The following is a 21,691-nucleotide window of genomic DNA, read 5'->3' as shown; positions in this document are numbered from 1 at the left end:
TTATGTAATATAAATTAGCTTTTTTTTTTTTTGCAAGGAAAGGAAGCAGCTTTTATTTTGTTTTTGCAGTAATGCCTTCAAATGATATAACTTTTAAAAACTTTAATGTTTAGAATGTGATTTAATAATCTGTCCTGATTTTTTATCTGTGATTAGGTATTTTAAATATTTGGGTATATGCTGAAGTACTTTGAAAAGCAATACATTTAAGAGAATAGTATGTGATTTTGTCACCCAAATATGTTTGGTTCATGGTGCTGTTCATTTATGTGAAGAAACTTCAGTGAGAATTCATGAAAAACCAAGGTTCAGATTTTTAGCTTATCTGATATACTTAGTCATGTGTCACGAAGAATTTTTTTCTGTACACAAAGTGTGATGATATAAGCTTTAATTAATATTTATAAAACATTTATAATCTTTTTACTCATAGTGTTGGTATTACATTATTCATATCTGATGGATTTAAGAAATAGATTTTAATATTTGAGGATTTTCATTTCACAGCTCAGTGGTTAAGAGCTCATGATTCCAGGAGGATAAGAATGAGGCACATGGCCCCTCAGTGATGCAGACATTAGAAAGCCACTTCCTTAGAACAGCTCTATATTATGGAAATGGGACCATGAATTTGGTGGACATATAGCCATGTCTTCTATACATGAGTTCTTTACCATTTACTCTAGTCCTATGAAAGAGGCACTGTTATTTTTTCATTTTACGGGTGAGACTATTGAGTTTTAGATCTGTCCAAGAATTATAAGATTCTGATTTGAGATTTAAACTCAAGTTGTTCTGACTTAATAGCCTCTATTAGTTTCTTTTTTTCTCCTGCTGTGCCTTTTATTACCATGATCTAGTCATTCTGTAACTGGGATCCTGTGTCTCCCACTCCCTTTCACCCATTTTGCCCAATTGTTGATCCATCGCCCTCTGTCAACCATCAGTTTACTCTGTGTATTTATAGGTCTGATTCTTTTTTGTATTTGTTTATTCATTTTTGTTTTTGCTTTATATTCCACATGTGAGTAAAATCATATAGTATTTGTGTTTCTCAGTCTTATTTTACTTATTTATATATATATATAAACCATATATTCCTTATCCATTTGTCTACTGATGGACATTTAGATTGCTTCAGTATATTGGTTGTTGTAAATAACATTGCAATAAACACAGAAGTGCATGTATCTTTTTTTGAATTAGTGTATTCATTTTCATTGGGTAATACCCAGTAGTAGAAGTATTGGATTAAATGATCTTTCTATTTTTAATTTTTCAAAGCACTTCCATACTGTTTTCTACTGTAGCTGCCCAATTTACATTCCTACCAACAGGGCACAAGAGTTCTTTTTCCCATATCCTCACCAACATTTGTTGTTTCTTATCTTTTTTATTTTAGCCATTCTGATAGGTATAAAATGGTATTTTATTTTAGTTTTTGAGTTGCATTTCTCTGATGATGAGTGATGTTGAGTTCTTATATGTCCATTGGCTATCTTTATGTCTTTTTTTGAAAAAATGTCTATTCAAGTCCCCTGTCCATTTTTAAATTGGATTGTTTTTTGGTGTTGAGTTGAATGTGTTCTTTATATATTTGTGTGTGTGTGTGTGTGTGTGTGTGTTGATGGTTTCCTTTGCTTTGCAAAAGCTTTTTATTTTGATGCTATCCAAATAGTTTATTGTTGCTTTTGTTTTTCTTGTGTGAAGAGACATGTCGAGAAAAATATTCCTGTGGCTGAAGTCAGAGAAATTACTGCTGGCGTTTTTTTATAGTTTTCAGGATTTTTATGATTTCAGGTCTCACATTTAGGTCTTTATTTTGAGTTTATTTTTGTTTATGATATTAAAAGGTGATACAGTTTCATTCTTTTGCATGTATCTGTCTAGTTTTCCCAGCACCACTTATTAAGGAGACTGTCTTTTTCCCATTGTATATTCTTGCCTCCTCTGTTGTAGATTAGCTAACCGTATAATCAGTGGTTTATTTCTGGGCTCTCTATTTTTTTTCTCAAATATTTTATTTATTTATTCATGAGAAACAGAGAGAGAGAGAGAGAAAGAGAGAGAGGTAGAGACACAGGCAGAGGGAGAAGCAGGCTCCATGAAGGGAGCCCGATGTGGGACTCAATCCCGGGTCTCCAGGATCATACCCCGGGCCGAAGGCAGCGCAAACCTCTAAGCCACCCAGGCTGCCCTCTCTATTCTATTCCACTGATCTATGTATCTATTTTCATGCCAGTACTATACTATTTTGATTACTACAGCTTTGTAGGATATCTTGAAATCTAGAATTTTGACATCTTTAAGCTTTGCTTTTCTTTTTCAAGATTGCTTTGGCTATTTGGTGTCTTTTGTGGTTCCATACAAATTTCAATATTATTTGTTCTAGTTTTGTAAAACCTGCTATTGGTAATTTGATAGGGTTTGTGTTGAATCTACAGGTTACTTTGAGTAGTATGGACATTTCTACAATATTTATTCTTCCAATCCACAAGCATGGACTGTCTTTCCATTTGTTTAGGTCATGTTCAATTTCTTTCATCAGTGTTTTATAGTTTTCAGAGTAGAGGTCTTTCACCTCTTTAGTTAAGTTTATACCTCGGTATTTTACTCTTTTTGGTGCAATTGTAAATGGTGTTGTTTTAAAATTTCTCTTTTCTGGGGGGTGCCTGGGTGGCTCAGTTGGTTTGACTCTTCCCTTCGGCTTGAATCATGATCTCAGGGTCCTGGGATCGAGCCCCACATCATGCTCCCTGCTCAGCGGGAAGCCTGCTTCTCCCTCTCCAATCCTGCTTGTTCCCTCTCTCACTATTTCTCCCTCTCTATGTCTCAAGTGAATAAATAAAACCTTAAAAAATAAAATAAAAATTCTCTTTCTGTTGTTTTGTTATTAGTGTATAGAAATACTACTGATTTCTGTGTACTAATTTTGTATCCTGAGACTTAGCCTCTTATTCTTAAGCACTAGACCTGTATTTCTTACATGGAGGCAGTTCTGTCTCCCAAGGGACAGGGGCACATTTGGCAATGTCTGTAGATGTTTTTTGGTGTATATGGGGGTACTACAGGCATCTAGCAGGTATAGGCCAGGGATGCTGCTAAACACCTCCTCCCCTCCTGCCTTCTTTCCCTAGTCACCAACACACAAAATTTATTAAGCTCAAAATGTCAATAGTGCCAAGCCTGAGAAATCCTGCAGTAGACTGTACACTACCCATGTTGGTAGAAGATAATATAGAGGCACAATGTGATTAAAAAAGATTAGGAACAGGTATTGAGGAATAAGCTAAATGTTAATTACAAAATGATATAAAGGATTGGCAAAATAGCAGGTGCTGGTGGTTGTTGAATGTAGAAAGTTAATGGTTCTATTATTTTTCTGTCAGCCACTTGGCATTTCTAGAAGTTGAAAGGGTTTTTTAAAAAAGTAAATGATCTGGGATGCCTGAGTGGCTCAGCGATTGAGCATCTGCCTTTGGCTCAGGGCATGATCCTAAGCGTCCCGGGATCGAGTCCCACATCAGGCTCTCTGGATGGAGCCTGCTTCTCCCTCTGCCTGTGTCTCTGCCTCTTTCTCTCTCTCTCTGTCTCTCATGAATAAATAAATAAAATCTTTAAGGAAATAAAAAAAGGTAAATGATCTGACATGAACAGACATTTCTTCAAAGAAGCCATACAGATTGCCAACAGACACATGAAAAGATGCTTAACATCAGTCATCATTAGGGATTTGCAGATCAAAACCACAATGAGATATCACCCTGTCAGATATACACCTGTCAGATTGGCTAAAACAAAAAAGACAAAAAATAACAAGTATTGGTGAAGATGTGGAGAAAAGGGAACCCTTGGAACTGTTGGTGGGAATATAAATTTGTGCAGCTGCTGTGGAAAACAGTATGGATGTTCCTCAGAGAGTTTAAAATAGAACTACCCTGCTACCCAGTGATCACACTACTGGGTATCTACCCAAAAATACAAAAGCACTAATTCAAAGGAATACATGCACCCTTATGTTTATAGCAGCATTATTTACAATAGCCAAATTATAGAAGCAGCCTAAATATCCAGTGATAGGTGATGGGTAAAGATGATTGTGGGGGGTGTGTGTGCGTATACTGTATATATTGTATATATAATGGAATATTACTCAGCCATAAAAAGAATGAAATCTTGCCATTTGCAACAACAGGATGACGCTTGAGAGTATAATGCTAAGTGAAATAAGTCAGAGAAAGACAGATAGCATATGATTTCACTCATATGTGGAATTTAAGAAACAAGAAATGAGCAAAGGAAAAAAAGAGAAAAGCCAAGAAATAGATTCTTAACTATAGAGAACAAACTGATGATTACCAGAGGGGGTGAGTGAGGGGATGGGTGAAATAATGATGGAGATTAAGAAGGATACTTGTCATGATGAGCAGTGTGTAATGTATGGAAGTGTTGAATCACTATATTGTACACCTGAAACTAATTTAACACTATATGTTAACTATTTTGGAATGAAAAGAAAAACTTGGGCAGTCCCAGTGGCTCAGCGGCTTAGCGCTGCCTTCAGCCCAGTGTGTGATTCTGGAGACCAAGAATCGAGTCCCACGTCAGGCTCCCTGCATGGAGCCTGCTTCTCTCTCTGCCTGTGTCTCTGCCTCTGTCTGTGTGTCTCTCATGAATAAATAAATAAAATCTTAGTATAAAAGAAAAACTTAATAAAGTAAATGATTTGTACTTTACTGGTGAAAATATCTTTTAAATCACTTTATTCTTGATTTCAGGAAGACAGCTCTCGTCCTTTTATCATATCCAGCCCTACAAATGGGGCCGAATCTATTAAAGAAGGCTGGCTCTCTGTCAACCCATATGACAGTAATTTTGGTGACGTACATTTTTATGACTATATCAATGATTGTTGGAATTGGAAAGTTTTCCCCAAAGCTCGATTTGTATCTGAATATGGATATCAGTCCTGGCCTTCCTTCAGTACATTAGAAAAGGTAAGCCACTTTTGATTTCCCAATAATTCAAAATGGTAAGCAGTGGGCATATTCCACTTTCTCAACAGTATTTCAGAAAGTAAAATGAAATGTACTTCTTGGGGCACCTAGGTGGCCCAGTCGGGTAAGCATCTGCCTTCAGCTCAGGTCATGATCCTGGGATCCTGGGATCAAGTCTCGCATTGGGCTCCCTGCTCAGCAGAGGGTCTGCTTCTCCCTCTCTCCCTGCTTCTCCCCGCCCCACTGTACTCTCTCTCTCTCTCAAATAAATAAAATCTTTTTTTTTTTTTTAAGAAAGGTACTTCTTATTAAAATGAAAGTTTAGGAAGACCATAGAAGAGAACTTTTTTTTTCTTTAAAGTTTTAGGACCGGGGCACCTGGGTGGCTCAGTGGTTGAGCATGTGCCTTTGGTTCAGGTCATGGTTCCCAGGTCCTGAGATTGGGTCCCACATAGGGCTCCCCACAGGGAGCCTGCTTCTACCTCTGCCTGTGTCTCTGCCTCTGTCTCTGTATCACTCATGAATAAATAAATAAAATCTTAAAAAAAATAAAGTTTGGGGAGCTAAATTTTTGTAGTCATCATTTTGGGGATTATACCTTTTCGATATTGCTTTTAATAATGTTCCTTCACTTAACATTTAAAAATTAAACAGGAACCAGTGGTTGCTTAAGCCTGACTTCTTATCATGCATGAAAGTGACTCTCACTTCTCCTTTCTATATATCCAAACAACTATTTTATCATTTACAGATATTCAGAACTGGATGGTTTGCCACAGTAAGAGAAATGAATGTGATACATAAACTTTTGTCTAGTGCTCTCAGATCATATTATTTCTTTTGTCTCTTCTCCTTCCTCTTCTGTTTCCTCCTCCCATTTTTTCTCCTTTTTTTTTTCATGTTGGTGTATTTGATTTTCACTATGGCATTTCACTTTCCTTGTTCCTACAGATTCAGTTTCATAGATGGATTCAATTTCAGAGTTGTATGTGTTCTTAAAGCAGCTTTATTGAGATATAATTCACTGACCATACAATGCACCCATTTAAAATTTTTTTAAGATTATTTATTTATTTATTCATAGAGATGCAGAGAGAGAGAGGCAGAGACACGGGCAGAGGGAGAAGCAGGCTCCATGCAGAGAGCCTGATGTGGGACTCGATCCCAGGTCTCCAGGATCACGCCCTGGGCTGCAGGTGGCGCTAAACCGCTGTGCCACCAGGGCTGCCCAATGCACCCATTTAAAATGTACACTTAAATGGTTTTCAGTATATTCACAGAGCTGTGCAGCCATCATCATGACCTAATTTTAGAGCATTTTCATTACCCCAAAGAAACTGTGTACCCAGATTACTCCTTATTCTCTCAGTACTTCCCACCCTAGCTCTAGGCACCCCTAATCTGCTTTGTGGTCTATATATTTGTTCTGCACATTTCATATATTGGAATCATAAAATATGTGATCTTTTTAGGTTGGCTTCTTTAACTGAGCATAAAGTTTTCAAGGTTCATCCATCTCAAATCATGTACTTGTCATTCTTTTTTATTGCTGAATAGTATTCCATTGTACGGATATACCACATTTTGTTTATCCATTCGTCAGTTGATGTACATTGTGTTATTCCCACTTTTTGGCTATTTTGAACAATACTGCTGTGAACATTTGTATACATTTTTTTGTGTGAACATATGTTTTCAGTTCTATTAAGTATACACTTAGTAGTGGAATTACTGGGTCATATGGTGACTGTATGTTTAACATTCCAAGGAACTGCCAAACTGTTTCCCATAGTTTGTAATGACTGCAACATTTTACATTCCCACCAGGAAATGTATGAGGGCTCTAATTTCTCTACATCTTTATCAACATTTATTTTCTCTCTCTCTTTTTTTTTTTTATCATTTCCCTGGAAATTTGCATTTCCTTTATGGCTAATGATGTTGAGCCTCTTTTCATGTGCTTGTTGGCCATTTGTATATTTTCCTTAGAGAAATGTCTATTCAAACGCTTTGCCTATTTTTTAATTGGCTTATCTTTTTGTTGTTAAATGTGCCAGTGTTTATAGCAGCAGTGTCCACAATAGCCAAAATATGGAAAGAGCCCAGATGTCCATTGACAGATGTGGTATCTATATCTATATCTATATCTATATCTATCTATACCTATATCTATCTACACACACACACAAACACACACACTGGAATATAACTCAGCCATTCAAAAAGGATGAAATCTTGCCATTTGCAGTGATGTGGATAGAACTAGACTGTATTATGCTACATGAAATAAGTCAGAGAAAGACAAATACCATATGATTTCACTCATGAAGTTTAAGAAACAAAACAGATGAACATAGGGGGAGGGAAGTAAAAACAAAAGAAGAAAAATAGAGAGGGAGGCAAACCATTAGGGACTCTTAACTATACAGAACAAACTGAGGGTTGCTGGAGAGGAGGTGGGTGGGTGGGGATGGGGTAACTGGGTGATGGACATTAAGGAAGGCACTTGATGCAGTGAGCAGTGGCTCTATACATATGCAACTGATGAATCCTAAATTCTATCCTTGAAACTAGTAATATACTATATGTTAAGTAAACTGAATTTAAATAAAAAGTTTTTAAAAGAGTTCTATGTATATGAGCATGTATGTATGTATGTATATATTCTGGATATATTTTTTATCAGATATATGATTTGCAAATATTTTCTCCTAATTTGTAGGTTTTCTTTTTTACTTAATTGGTAATATCATTTAAAGCACAAAAGTTTTTTTTTTTAAGATTTTATTTTATTTATTTTTTAATTTTTATTTATTTATGATAGTCACAGAGAGAGAGAGAGAGAGAGGCAGAGACATAGGCAGAGGGAGAAGCAGGCTCCATGCACTGGGAGCCCGACGTGGGATTCGATCCTGGGTCTCCAGGATCGCGCCCTGGGCCAAAGGCAGGCGCCAAACCGCTGCGCCACCCAGGGATCCCTAAAGCACAAAAGTTTTAAATTTTGATGAAGTCCTTATCAATCTTCTCTTTGATCTCTTGTCCTTTTATTATTGCATCTAAGAAACCATTTTCTAACCTAAGTTCACAAAACTTTACTCCTATGTTGTCTTCTAGTTTTAGCTCTTACATTTAGATCTGTGATCTATTTTGAGTTAATTATTTTATATAGTGTGAGGTGTTCAGGTTCGTTTTTTTGCATGTGGATATCTAATTACCCAAACATCATTTATTGAAAACATTATTCTCTCCCCCCAGTGATTCTCTTGACCCCTTTGTAAAAATAAATTAATGATAAATGTTAAGGTTTATTTTTGGATTCTCAATTTGTTTCCATTGATCTGCCTATCTATTTTATGCCAGTATGCACACTGTCCTCTATTTATAGCTTTGTAGTAAGTTTCAAAAGCAGGAAGTGTGACTCCACCAACTTTGTTCTTCTTTTCAAGGTTGTTTTGACTCTTCTGGGTGCCTTCCATTTATGTATCAGTTTTAGAATCACCTTGCCAGTTTCTGCAAAAAAGTACACTGGAATTTTGGTAGGGATTGTGTTGAATCAGTTTGCAAAGTATTGCCATCTTAACAATATGAAGTCTTCTGATCCACGAACATTTGATGTCTTCTTTCAATATTTTGTAGTTTCAGTATACAAAGTTTATACTTTAAATTTATTCCTAAGCAGTTTATTCTTTTTGTAAATGGAATTATTTTTTTGGACTTATTTTCACCTTGTTCATTACTTGTATGTAAAGAGACGGTTGATTTCTGTAGAGTGAACATATATTCTGCAGCCTTGCAGAACTTATTTATTAACTTTAATAGTTTTTGTGGGGCAGCCCAGATGGCTCCGTGGTTTAGCGCTGCCTTTGGCCCAGGGCGTGATCCTGGAGACCCGGATCAAGTCCCACATCCGGCTCCCTGCATGGAGCCTGCTTCTCCCTCTGCCTCTCTCTCTCTCTCTCTCTTTCTCTGTCTCTCATGAATAAACAAAATCTTAAAAAAATAATTTTTGTGAATCCCTTATGGTTTTCTATATTTAAGAGCATGTCATCTGCAGATGGAATTAGTTCTACTTCTTTCTTTTCAATATGGATTCTTTTTATTAACTTTTCTTGGCTAATTGCCCTGGCTAGAACCTCCAGTACAATGTAGGATAGAAATGGTGAGAACAGACATCTTCGTCTCATTGCTTTTCTTAGGGAGGAAGCTTTTAGCCTTTTCCTGTTTAGTAAGAAGTTAACCATAGGTTTTTCATAAATGCCTTTTATCAGGTTGAGGAAGTTCTCTTTTATTCCTAGTTGGCTGAGTGGTTGTATCATAAAAGGAAATTGAATTTTGTCAAATGCTTTCTTTCTTCAACTATCGTAATAATCAGGTACCTGGGGGTGCCTGAGTGGCTCACTCAGTTAAGTATCCAACTCTTGATTTCAGCTCAGGTCATAGTCTCAGGGTCATGGATCAAGCCCCACACTGGGCTTTGCACTCAGCACAGAGTCTGCTTGAGTCTTTCTCTTTTCTCCCCCTCCCAATCCCCCAACTCATATGCATGCACACGTGCACACACTCTCTCTCAAAATAAATAGTCTTTTAAAAAGTTATAAAAAATAATCAAATACCTGTAGCTTTTGTTTCCCCTCCCTTATTACTCATGTAACCACAAAAAATTTTAAGACAGTTTCAAAATCTTCCTCGATTTTACCACTTGAACCAAACTATATTTGCTTCCACACAATGAAGTTATGTTGTATTTCTAACTTTAAAAAATAATGTCATAACCTTAGCTCTACCCCTTGCTTTTTTTATTACTCCCATATTGGGTGGATTTTTTAGGAATACTATTGTTTCAAAATGAAGGAGATGGAGTTGAGCATCCTGACCCAGGTAGGAATAAGCATTAGAATGGGAAAGAAGGACTGAAAGAAGCAAAATCATTTACTGAGCAGACACTCTTTACCAGAGACCCATTGTTCCACATAATAATAATCTCTACCACCACCTCCCCCATCCCCTTAACTGAGGCCCAGGAGGAAATCAAGGTACTAGAGTGAGAGTTCTGTCATTATCCCCAGGTAGCAAGTAGCATATCTGTATTCAAATGTTATCTCACACCAGAGCTGAACTATTTTTTTCATACATTTCAGGAGGTGCTATACATTTCAGTGAGTGCTATAAATTGCTAAACCTTTTTCTTAAATCTATTAGCCTTTCTGTTTACCTTCTGACAATAATGCAGTTTTGGGGAAATGCCTGATTATGTTCAAAGATACTAAACACTATGTTTTAAAATAGGAAAGGTGAAACTAAGTTCTGTAAATTCTGTTTATTTTTTATTTTTTATTTTTTTATAAATTCTGTTTATTATGAACTCTTGATTTAACGATTACCTCTTTTTTGAGCTACATTGCTTAGTTGAAGATTTGAATTAGGTAATTGGGAAAATAGAAGAATCCAAAAGAATAACTTTACATAAAACTTGAATTTTTAGTTAGAGGTTTTTTTCATGTATCTAACAAAAATATTAAAATGTCCCTTACTAGTTTGGTATATATTATTTCTTTGTAAAAATAATAATATTTTCAATAGTCCATTATCAGTATTGCACAATGATTAAAAGCTTGGGCTCTGGAATAAACAGATCTAGATTTGAATACTAGAACTGTCATATACTAGCTATATTGCCTTGGAACAATTAATTTTTTTTTTTATTTTAGTGTCCTTATCTATAAATTGGGTTTAGTAGTAGTAAAATACCTTTGGGGTGGGAAGGGAGAGAGAGAGAGAAAAGAGAGGAAGAGAGAAGGGAGAAAAAATATGTGTGTGTCTATATGCAGATATGCATGTGTGCATGCGATCACGTGTAAAGATTAAGTTAATTTACACATGAAGCACTTAGTACAGTTCTTGACATGTAGCGACAACCCTTAAAATGTAAGCTATTATTGTCAATAAAGTCCATTCTAGGAGGATTTGTATGAAGGTTTTTTTTTTAAGATTTTATTTATTTATTCATGAGAGACACAGAGAGGCAGAGACACAGGCAGAGGGAGAAGCAGGCTCCATGCAGGGAGCCTGATGTGGGACTCGATCCTGGGACTCCAGGATCACTCCTTGAGCTGCAGGCAGATGCTTTAACCGCTGAGCCACCCAGGTGTCCCTGTATGAAGGTTTTATTTTCTTCAAAGGCATCTACGTTTAAAGAACTAGAGGCTGGAGCTAGACTGTGCCAACTAACTTAAGTTCTTGCACAAATTACTGAACCTTTCTGTGCCTCATATCTAAAATAGAGTGATGATAATACCAACTTGTAGAGTTGTCATGAGGATTAAGTAAGTAATATTCTTAAAACAATTAGAGCCTTATCTGGCACTTTCTAATTCCTTCTGATAACATCATTACAGCTGAAAATTATAAGACTCTCAAACCATGGCTATCAGAAATTAAAAAGCTTTCCACATAACAGAAGATCAGGTTACCAGTTATGGGATACATTCATATCATTACCAATCAGGGCTGAGAAGCCTGAAGATGTGTTTCAGGCTTTAAAAAGGAAGAAGCATTGAAAGAAGGGAAGTATTGAAAGAAGTAAAGGTGTGTACATCTCAAATGTGTACAAGATAACTGTAAATACTAATACCTCTTTTAAATAAGTAACTGTAGTAATTAGTGTTCTCTGGTGGTAACAGTTTTGGAAAACATATATAATTTGGAAAAACTTCCACATTGAACATGGATAATGTACACTACTTATATTTTAGTATAAAAAAATTCCTAAAGAATAACTTTTTCCTTTCGAAGTGATGGGTCTAGGCATTTCATGTTTTTTTTTTTTAAGATTTTATTTATTTATTAATGAGAGACCCAGAGAGAGAGAGAGGCAGAGACAGGCAGAGGGAGAAGGAGGCTCCATGCAGGGCGCCTGACGTGGTACTTGATCCTGTGTTTCCAGGATCACGCCCTGGGCCGAAGGCAGGCGCTAAACTGCTGAGCCACCCAGGGATCCCTCATTTCATGTTTATAGGGAATTAGAAGTCATGTTTTATGAACAAAGATTAATATTTTTAATTTCCAGGGATTTTTGAGAATGGGGTAGACTGTTTTTCAAAGTCTTTGTGTAATCTGAATTAAACTGATATTTTCAGGTGTAGGCAGCAGTTGTCTTATATCTTTTTCAGATGCTAACAGGACATTAAATCATAGGCCTAGAAGCCAGAATCATTGTTTATTTTTCTGTAAAAGGTATACTGCTAACATATGCATGGTATTTGTTTTTATTTCTTAGTTTGATCCGATGATCACTTTGTAAAGAGATGACTGAGTGTATAAATTGTGCCTGGCTTTTAAAAAAAAAGGTTTATTATTAGGGGGAAAGAGTATCATTGGTTTGTGTCTTCAACTATTTCAAAATTAAACATTTGTATATGTCATATATATTTAGTAGTAATTGAGAAACAAATGAACAAGTGCTAAAGCGTTTACTGTCTTAATAGTCATATTTTATTCTTGTCAAAGAATTGACAGTTTTAACAGAATACTGATTTCAGTCCATTATTCATTTTTGACAGTTTATTCATTTGAATAGATAAAATGACATTTAAAAATAAACATGATGAATGTTCTAAAAATAGGAATAGTGCTTTGATAGGACAAGACTTTTGATATGAATGCCAAAATGTAACTTTCTAGGCTTGAGTAAGGGAAGGTATAGTTGCCAAATCCTAGTTTTGTGATTCAGTTTTGCACAGGGCTACTCTTTCACCAATAACAAGTATGATGGCAAAAACATTTACCATCTGTGAAATTAGAGTTGCAGAATAAACCTTGAGCTCTTTTCCAGTATGCAGAGCACTTTTTGAGTTTGTTAGAAGTGTGTGGAAAAATAGTTTCACTCCTAACTTCCCAATTTGTACCTCTTTTCTTCACTTGAAAGGTTTCATCTAAGGAGGACTGGTCTTACAACAGCAAATTTTCACTTCATCGACAACATCACGCAGGTGGTAATGATGAAATGCTACTTCAGATTGGATTTCATTTCAAACTCCCGGAAAGCACAGATCCATTACAGACATTCAAAGATACCATTTACCTTACTCAGGTAGGCATTTTCATTCTGGAGTTCAACAGGTTCCTGCAATTAACATAAGGAATCATGTAGATTTTGTAAAAGCCTTATGTGGTGAAAAAATATTCAGGTTTTTATTTCAGTGATTGAGGAATTTACTACTTCAAAATAGATAAATAATGACATGTAATACTTGTAACAGTTAATTTTTGGTATTTGTCTCTCTTACAAAGAACAAACAGCTCAGAAAGTTCTACAACGAATTGTGCATTAAAATGTTCCCTAACTCAAGATCACTATAAAGTGTTAGTGATTAAAACAATAGCTTTCCCCAAAGATAAAATGGAACAATGGAACACAATAGAGTCCAGAAACAGACTCACGTATAATATAATCACTTGATTGACAGCCATGATGTCACTGCAATCCTGTGGAAAAGGATAGTTTTATCAATAGACAATACTGTATCAAGTGGGTCTCATTATAGGAAAATAAATGAACTTTGACTCCATACACAAAAATTAATTTGATCAGTGATCAAAGAATTAACTGTGGAAAGTAACATATTTTTGTGGCCTTGGCAAAGATATCTTAAACAGGACATAAAAAAACTAACTATGAAAAAAAAAAAAGATAAATTGGACTTCATTATGATTATGGACTTTTATAAACTAAGATACCATTAAGAGAGAGAAAAGACAAGCCACAGGTTGGGCAATGGTATCTGTAACATATATATCTGATAAAAGATTTGTATTCAGAATAAATAATTTCTGTAAAGTAATAAAAGGATATAACCTACTAAAAAATGGACAAAACCCTTGAACAGTCACTTGACCAGAGAAGATATCCAGAGGTCAGTAAATATGTGAAAATGTGTTCAATTTCATTCTCCATGAAGGGAATGCAAATGAAAATCAGGATAGGATACTCCCACACACAAGGTACACAGTGTCATTTTAGCACAATGGCTAAAATTAAATAGATTGACAATGCCAACTGTTGGTGAGGATGTGCGACAGCTGGAATTTTTAGACATTGTTAGTAGGAATAGGAATTTATTTAACCACTTTGGAAAATTTTATGACAGTTTCTATCCAAGCTAAACATTCGCTTCCTCTTTGAATCAGCATTTCTACTCCTAGCTATGTACCCAAGAAAAATGAGTACATATGTCTGCCAACAAACATCTAAAATAATGTTCACAACAGCTTTATTCATAATAGCTCCGAATTGGAAAGAGCCTAGATGTTCTTTAACAGAAGGATTTTTAAACTATGGTGTATTTATGTGATAGAATATTCCATAGCAATACAAAAGAATGAACTGCTGATATCAGCATCACTTGGACGAACCTCACAAACATGTTGAGCAAAAGAAACATTGAAGTTTTAGTATAGACAAAATGAATCAAAATGATGGAGAGCAAATTAGTGGCAACCATTCTTGTGGAGAGGATACTGAATTATGGCTAGAAAAGTGCATAAGGAAACTCTCTGGAGTGCTAAAAGAAAGCTTTATACCTTGATCTGGGTGCTGGTTACATGGGTGTATACATATGATAAAATTCATTGAGGCATACACTTAAGATCTCTATATGTTACCTTATGCACCTTCTTGGATTATTTTTAAAACAGCTCTATTGAGATATAATTGACATACCATAAAAGTCACTCATTTTAAATGTACAAATAAGTGACTCAGTATATTTATGGAGTCATGCAACCATGACCATAACCCAATTTTAGAACATTACTTATATTCCCAAAAGATCCCTTGCTCCTATTTGCAGTTACTCCCCTTTCTCACCTTCAGCCCCAGGCAAACGTTAATCTGCTTTTTTGTCTGTGTAGATTTTACTTTTCTCAACATTTTATATAACTAGACTTATACAATGTGTGATATTTTGCATCTGGCTTCTTTCACCTAGCATAACGTTTTTGAAGTTCTTCCATGTTATAGCATGTACCAGTACTTCATTCGTCCTTCTTGCTAAATAGTACTCTGTTGTAATGGATATACAATATTTTATATATCCATTCATCTGTTGGTAGACATTTGGATTATTACCGATTTTTGACTATTATGAATAATACTGCTATGAATATAAGCATACAAATCTGTGTGCACATATTTTGATTTCCTTTGAGTTGACATTATACATTACTGAAATTGTTGAGTTATATGATAAATTTATGTTTAACTTCGTAAGAAACCATCAAACTGAATTTTAGGTAATCTTTTCTTCTTAATGTTTCCATTTACTCTTTTTATTTGCCTATTTTATTTTATGAACCTGTGAACTACATACATACCTGAGACTATATTAAAGTTGGGGCACCTGGGTGGCTCTCAGTGGTTGAGTGTCTTCCTTAGGCTCAGGGCATGATCCTGGAATCCTGGGATCAAATCCCGCATTGAGCTCCCCACAGGGAGCCTGCTTCTCCTTCTGCCTGTGTCTCGGCCTCTCTCTCTATGTGCCTCTCATGAATAAATAGATAAAATCTTAAAAAAAAAAAAAAGAGTATATTATAGTCACTTCTTATTTATCTGATGTTTTTTTCCATACTTATTTCAAGTTCGGAGAGAGAAGGCAGGAGCCTAATCCCAATCATATGAGTTGATCTGAAGTAGATTAGAAGTTTTTGTTAAACATGATCACATTTTAATTTTTGCATCTTAGCACCTAAAAATATGCCAATTTTTATCTAAACTCATGCCTACTCTCATCAGTTTTCTCCTATATAAAAACATTAAAATTCTGGATGGAAGCTGAAGCAGAAAACTGTAAGCCAAAGAATACTCTTTTTTAGAAGGTGATAAACTGATTTAAAAAATTTTAATGTTTTAACCATAAGCTTATCAGTTAGGGAAGTTTTGCCAGTGTGGTGTAATTTATGAACTTACCTCAGAGAACACAAGCTAAAAGATAAAGTTGATATCTGTCCCTTTTAAAGTGTTGAGTTCATTATTATTAGCTTTTCATAACCAATATTCTGTAAAAGTGTCTCAGTTTTGATACATGAAATAGGCTGATCCTTATTCGTGTGTGCACACACGGGAACCTTTCAGTTGTTTTTCCTGCTGGCTGTCCTTCTCCCAGCTGTTCATTTTATTACTGTTACTTTATTCTGTTTCCTCAAAAACACATTCAGAGAACTGACAAAAATAATTGTTCTTTCTGAATTCATTAGCATTAGTGGTACACAGGAGCTGGGTGTACAAGTGGAATTATTTGTTGCTGGTTTTTGTTAGGGAAGGCTTTCATCTGATAATTTAGCACTGGTGTCTTATAGGCATTGGCTTGGAATTGGATTTGTGTTAGTTCTACCTTAGAACTTTCTGATATACTTACCAGATGGGATCTGAGGTGGAAAAAAAATCAGAATTATGATTTTTTTGTTTTGTTTTTAGTATTGAATTTTCTTGACTGAAATATAGACAGGATATGTTAGAATAAAACATTCTTTTCCCCCATACTACTGTGATTTTAGAACAATCATCTTTGACATGTGCATTAGAAAGAAAAACCTTTCTTTGGTCCATTTTTTCTGTTCCTGCTTCTACCTTCTCTTCTTTTTCTCATTGTCTGTCATACTATTCTAAAGAACAGAGTAACTGCTTGTATACCACATTTTAAGATGTTCTATAAAGTAATTTTTTTCACCTTTCAGAAAAATCTTAGCTGAGAAAGTTTTGTAGTAAGTTTCTTCACATTTAGATCTTTTCCTATCTTTTCCTTATCTTGTAATAGCAAAAGCATACTCAGTTTGTACTTCTTTAATTCTTCTAATATTCCAAAATAATCTTGCTTCACCTTTCATTCTCCTACCTTATCCTGTTATATTATATTCCAAATAGCCTACTTACCTAGGCCCACTCTCTTAAGCTATGTTGCACAGGCCTCACTGCTTAGTTTGAAGACTGTCTATACTAACACATCTAAACTGTTAGTCACCTTCAGTCTGTCAGTATGGTGTCTTACCAGCCACTGAGAGAGGAAGCTGGGTTATTGACAGTTCTTACTAACCACTTAGCTTATAGCTCCCTCTAGTGCCTTCATTTATTCTTCACATATTTGTTAAGCATATAATGAGGGCTAGATGCTTGGGAATGTCTTTAAGAGATTCATATTCTTTAGGGATCCATTTTGTCTTCCTGTGTTGCGTGTAACTTGATCATAAGAACAACAAAAAAAGTTATACTGTGTTATAGGCTGTATATCGATGATACTTGCTACCTTGGGACAGTTATTTCTTTGATAAGCAGCACTGAGATTTGATAGAAGATCCAAGCTATGCTGAGCTTTTAAGATGGATGGAGTGAGTAAAGGAGGGGAATGATTAATAGAGTACATTATATACTAACATATTTATATGCAACATGTAATTTAGCAGTCAAACAATCAATATTCTTTGGGTGTAGTAAATGCCTGGCCCTGGGCCATGAGATGCATTGCATATCTTCTCACATAATTCTAACAATATCTCCAAACATCTATATTTTTGTTTTAATTTTATATTTAAACAAGCTTAGAAAGGTTAAGTATTTTGCCCAAGTTCTCAGGCAATGAACGGAGCAAGTTTCTGCCTTTTAAACTACAATATTATATCCTTTCACAGTTGAGATAAGGGAAGTTCTATAACTACTGAGGTGATTGGTTGGACTATAACATCAATTTTCAGTACTTAAGTAAAGCTGACATCAGAAATTTGGCACATTAAAAAAGGCCTTATGGGAACAATAGAGAAATCAACAAAACCAAAAAGTTAGTTCCTTGAAATGATCAGCAAAATTGAAAAAACTGTAGCTTGACTGGCCAAGAAGAAAAGAGAGAAGATTCCAATTATGAAATGAGGAATGAAAAAGGGAACACTACTGTTGACCTTAAAGAAAAAAAAAGGTGATTAGAGAATACTGTAAATAATTGTATAACTGAAGTCATTTAATCTGGATGAGATGGCAAATTCATAGAAAGACACAATGAAAACTGACTCAAGAAGAAATAGAAAATCTAAGTAGGTCTATGACCACTAAACAGACTGATTAGTAATAAAAAATTGTCCTCTATAAAGATGACTTCACTAACGAGTTCTAAAAAAAATGTTTAAAGAAGAATTAACACCATCTTTCACAAATTCTTCCCAAAAAACAGAAGGGAAAACGTTTCATAACTCATTCTGTGAAACCATTTTTATTCTGTTGCTAAAACCAAAGACATATAAGAAAAGCAAACAAGAGACTAATATCTTTTATGAATATAGACAGAAAGAAATCTTCAACAAAATACTAACAATCTAAATCCAGCAGCATATAAAAAGGTTTATAAACTATAATCAAGTGGGATTTATCCCAGAATGTAAGATTGGTTCAACATATGAAAGTAAATCAATGTAATATGCCATATTAATAAAGGAAAATAGCTACATGATTATTTCAATAGATGAAGAAAAATCATTAGACAAAACACCCTTTTGTGACCAAAAAAACAAAAATACAAAAAAGAAAAAAACCACACACAACTTTTTAACAAGTTAGGACAAGAAGGGATTTCCTCAACCTGAGAAGAGCACCTATGAAGAACCTACAGCTAATATATTATAGTGAAAAATTTCTCCCTAAGATCAGGAACAAGACAAGGATGCCTGCTCTTGCCACTTCTATTCAAGAGTGTACTGGAGATTCTAGTCAAAACAGTTAGGCAAGGAAATCAAATAAAAGTCACCCAAATTGGAAAGGAAGAAGTAACACTATCTCTGTCTACAGATGACATAATTTTATATAGAAAAGCTTTAAAAATCCACCTAAAATACCTATGAGAACTAATAAGTTAATTCAGCAACTTTGCACGATATAAGATCAATTTACAAATATCAGCTGTATTCTAAGCATGTAAGCATGAACAATTTGAAAATGAAATTAAATAATTACATTTACAATAGTATCAAAAAGAGTAAAATATTTTTTAATGTTTTTAACCAAAGAGATGCAGGACTTGCACTGTGAAAATTACAAAACATTATTGAGAGAAATTAAAGAAATGGAAAGACATGGATTGGAAGACTTAAGATTATTAAGATGGCAAGGCTCCCCAAGTTGATCCACAGATTCAACATAATCCCTATCAAAATTCCTACCACCATTTTCAGAGAAATGGGAAAATGATCCTAAAATTCATATGGAAATGCAAGAATAGTTAAAATATTCCAGAATAGTTAAAATATCTGGAAAAAACAAATTTGGAAGAGCCAGACATCCTACTTTCAAAACTTAACTACAAAGCTACAGCAATTAAGATAGTGTGGTATTGACCTAAGGCCAGACATTAGATTGATTGAATAGAATTGAGAGTCCAGAAATAAACACCTAAGTCTATGGTCAACAAATTTTCTACAAGGGTTCCAAAACAATGAAAGGATAAGAAAAATAGTGTTTTGGACAAATGATGCCAGAACAAATGGATATCCACATGTAAAAAAATTAATTTGGACCTCTACCTCATACGATATATAAGAATTCACTTAAAATGGATCAAAGACCTAAATGTAAGTGCAAAGTCATAAAATGTCCAGAATAGGCAAATCCATAGAGTCAGAAGAAAGTGTAAATGAGTGGTTTCCAGATGCAGAGGAGAGGGGAGAATGAGAAGTTGCTATTAACCAGTATAGTACGGTGTTTCCTTATGGGGTGATAACATTCTGGAATTAGGTAGTGATGAAAATGCACAATCTGTGATTTTACTAAAAACCAATGAATTGGAAGCTACAAGGGTGAACTGTATATTATGAACTGTATCAATTTGAAACATGGCTTCGTTGGAAGATTCTTATTGTCAGGATAATTTTAAGTAAATAAAGAATATAAATTACATTCTGTCAGGAGGGCTTCCAAGGGTAAAGGGTGTGATTCTAGGGAGTGTAGCCCACCTACAGCTCTGTCATTCTGGAGGACAGGGATAATGGGTTTTTGTAAACAGCTAGCAATCTCCATCCCAGTGGCAAAGCTGGAATTGGAACCTAGGTCTTGGTGTCCTGGTCCAATTTCTTTTTACCCTACCATCTGTTTCTCCAAGGAGACTGATTTCATAAGTGTAATCAAGCAAGCTGCTGAAAATAGACTTTTTTGAAACTAAAATAAGATTTGTCTGCTAAGAGTGGGACTGAGTAGCCTAGGAAATGACTAAGCATTTATTCTTCTTATATGTAAAGATTGTCCTCTTTAGGGAAGGTTGCATGGTGTATAAATACAGGTAAATTTTTAAAGGGAAAGAGGCAGTACCAGAAATTTTCCAGGGAAGTGGGATTGTACAACATCCCTTTAAGAAGGATAGTGGGCAATGGCCTTCTGTATTTTTATGAACAAAAGTGTCATTCATTACCCTCAACTGGCACCTACTGGTTTGGGTAAACCCAGATCCATGATATTGGCATGGCACCAACTGTCTGTAGAGTGTACTGCACTGTGCTAGAGCCCAGAGTGCTCAAGAGTCTTGATTATTCTCTTTCCCACCAAGTTCAGATATGATAGGCCACTAGTTAGGGCTTGCCTAGTGCCCTGTTCTTTCATTGCTAGCAAGGGGTAGGAATCCTGCATGCATGTAAAAAAAAATTAAGTTTAAAAATCCTAAAAGATTATTAATATTTACCTATTAAGGCAGAAAAGATAAATTACAGTGAGGAGGTTGTTAGGTATACAAAAATAAATATGTCTTGCAAATAATTCTGAAAATTGAAATAGAGACTTAAAAATTAAATGTTTGTGGGGTCTAGGAAGGTAATTTAAATGGATAGGAGTATGATTATTGGGAACTGTGACAAAATGGAATATGTAGGCCCTGGCTTAAGACATTAAACAACATCCAAACAAGAAACAAAAAAACACCCACCTCCAAAAAACCAAAAACCAAAAACCACCCACCTTTGTGGACCAATTAAAATCTGTGTGAGGCAAAGGTCAGCTTAGAGACCACCAGTTTAGTTTAATAGCAGCCTCATGACTGGAACCTAGTAGAGCAATATGCAGCAAGGAGTTTAACATTTGTCATATGTTCTTACCAAAAGAAACAACACAAGAACATAAAATGTTCTTAGCTCTTACACTGAAAGAAAAAACTGGAAACCATTCAAAAGCCCAATAATTAGAGAATGATGAATCACACTGTGGTATAATTGTATAACCATTTAAAGCACAGAGATGCTAACTAGTGCCAGGGCATGGAAATGTACACATGTGAAAACTAAATGAGAATAAAATACTAAATGTATATGCTGCAAATATGTGTTCACAAAGGTTGGAAAGAATTTGGAGCAATGTAAATAATTTGATGCTGCAGAGATTTTTTTTTTTTTTTTTTGAGATTTTTTTTTTTTCTGAAAAAAAGCTTCAGTGAAGAAAAAGAAAAACACAGGTCACCTCTACCTCTATCCATAAAACATGTAGTTGTCCTCTGGATTAGATCTAACTAAGTGCAACCATGACTGTTTAATAGATTATGGGTTTGTCTTAGAAGTTTTTCATTTTTGCCTGAAATAGATAACTTAATTTCCTAGTCTGATATACACTGGAAGAGCTTGTTGACTTACGTAGAAGACAGGTAAAGAGTCATGTAAGTAAATGTAAACTTTAAACAGTAATAAGT

At 35.0% G+C, this 21,691-nt stretch overlaps 1 protein-coding gene across 1 annotated transcript in view; it reads left to right on the top strand.

Moving 5' to 3' along the window:
- Window positions 1-21,691, top strand: part of MANBA (mannosidase beta) — a 115,151-nt gene that overhangs the window by 82,205 nt on the left and 11,255 nt on the right. The window contains exons 12-13 of the mRNA XM_077882147.1: window positions 4,779-4,997; window positions 12,922-13,086. Coding sequence (XP_077738273.1) covers window positions 4,779-4,997; window positions 12,922-13,086 — 384 coding nt within the window. The remainder of the gene's footprint in view (window positions 1-4,778; window positions 4,998-12,921; window positions 13,087-21,691) is intronic.

The sequence above is a fragment of the Canis aureus genome, chromosome 33 (genome assembly GCF_053574225.1).
Source record: "Canis aureus isolate CA01 chromosome 33, VMU_Caureus_v.1.0, whole genome shotgun sequence".
NCBI classification, from domain to species: domain Eukaryota; kingdom Metazoa; phylum Chordata; class Mammalia; order Carnivora; family Canidae; genus Canis; species Canis aureus.
This window is presented reverse-complemented; position numbering and strand designations above follow the sequence as displayed.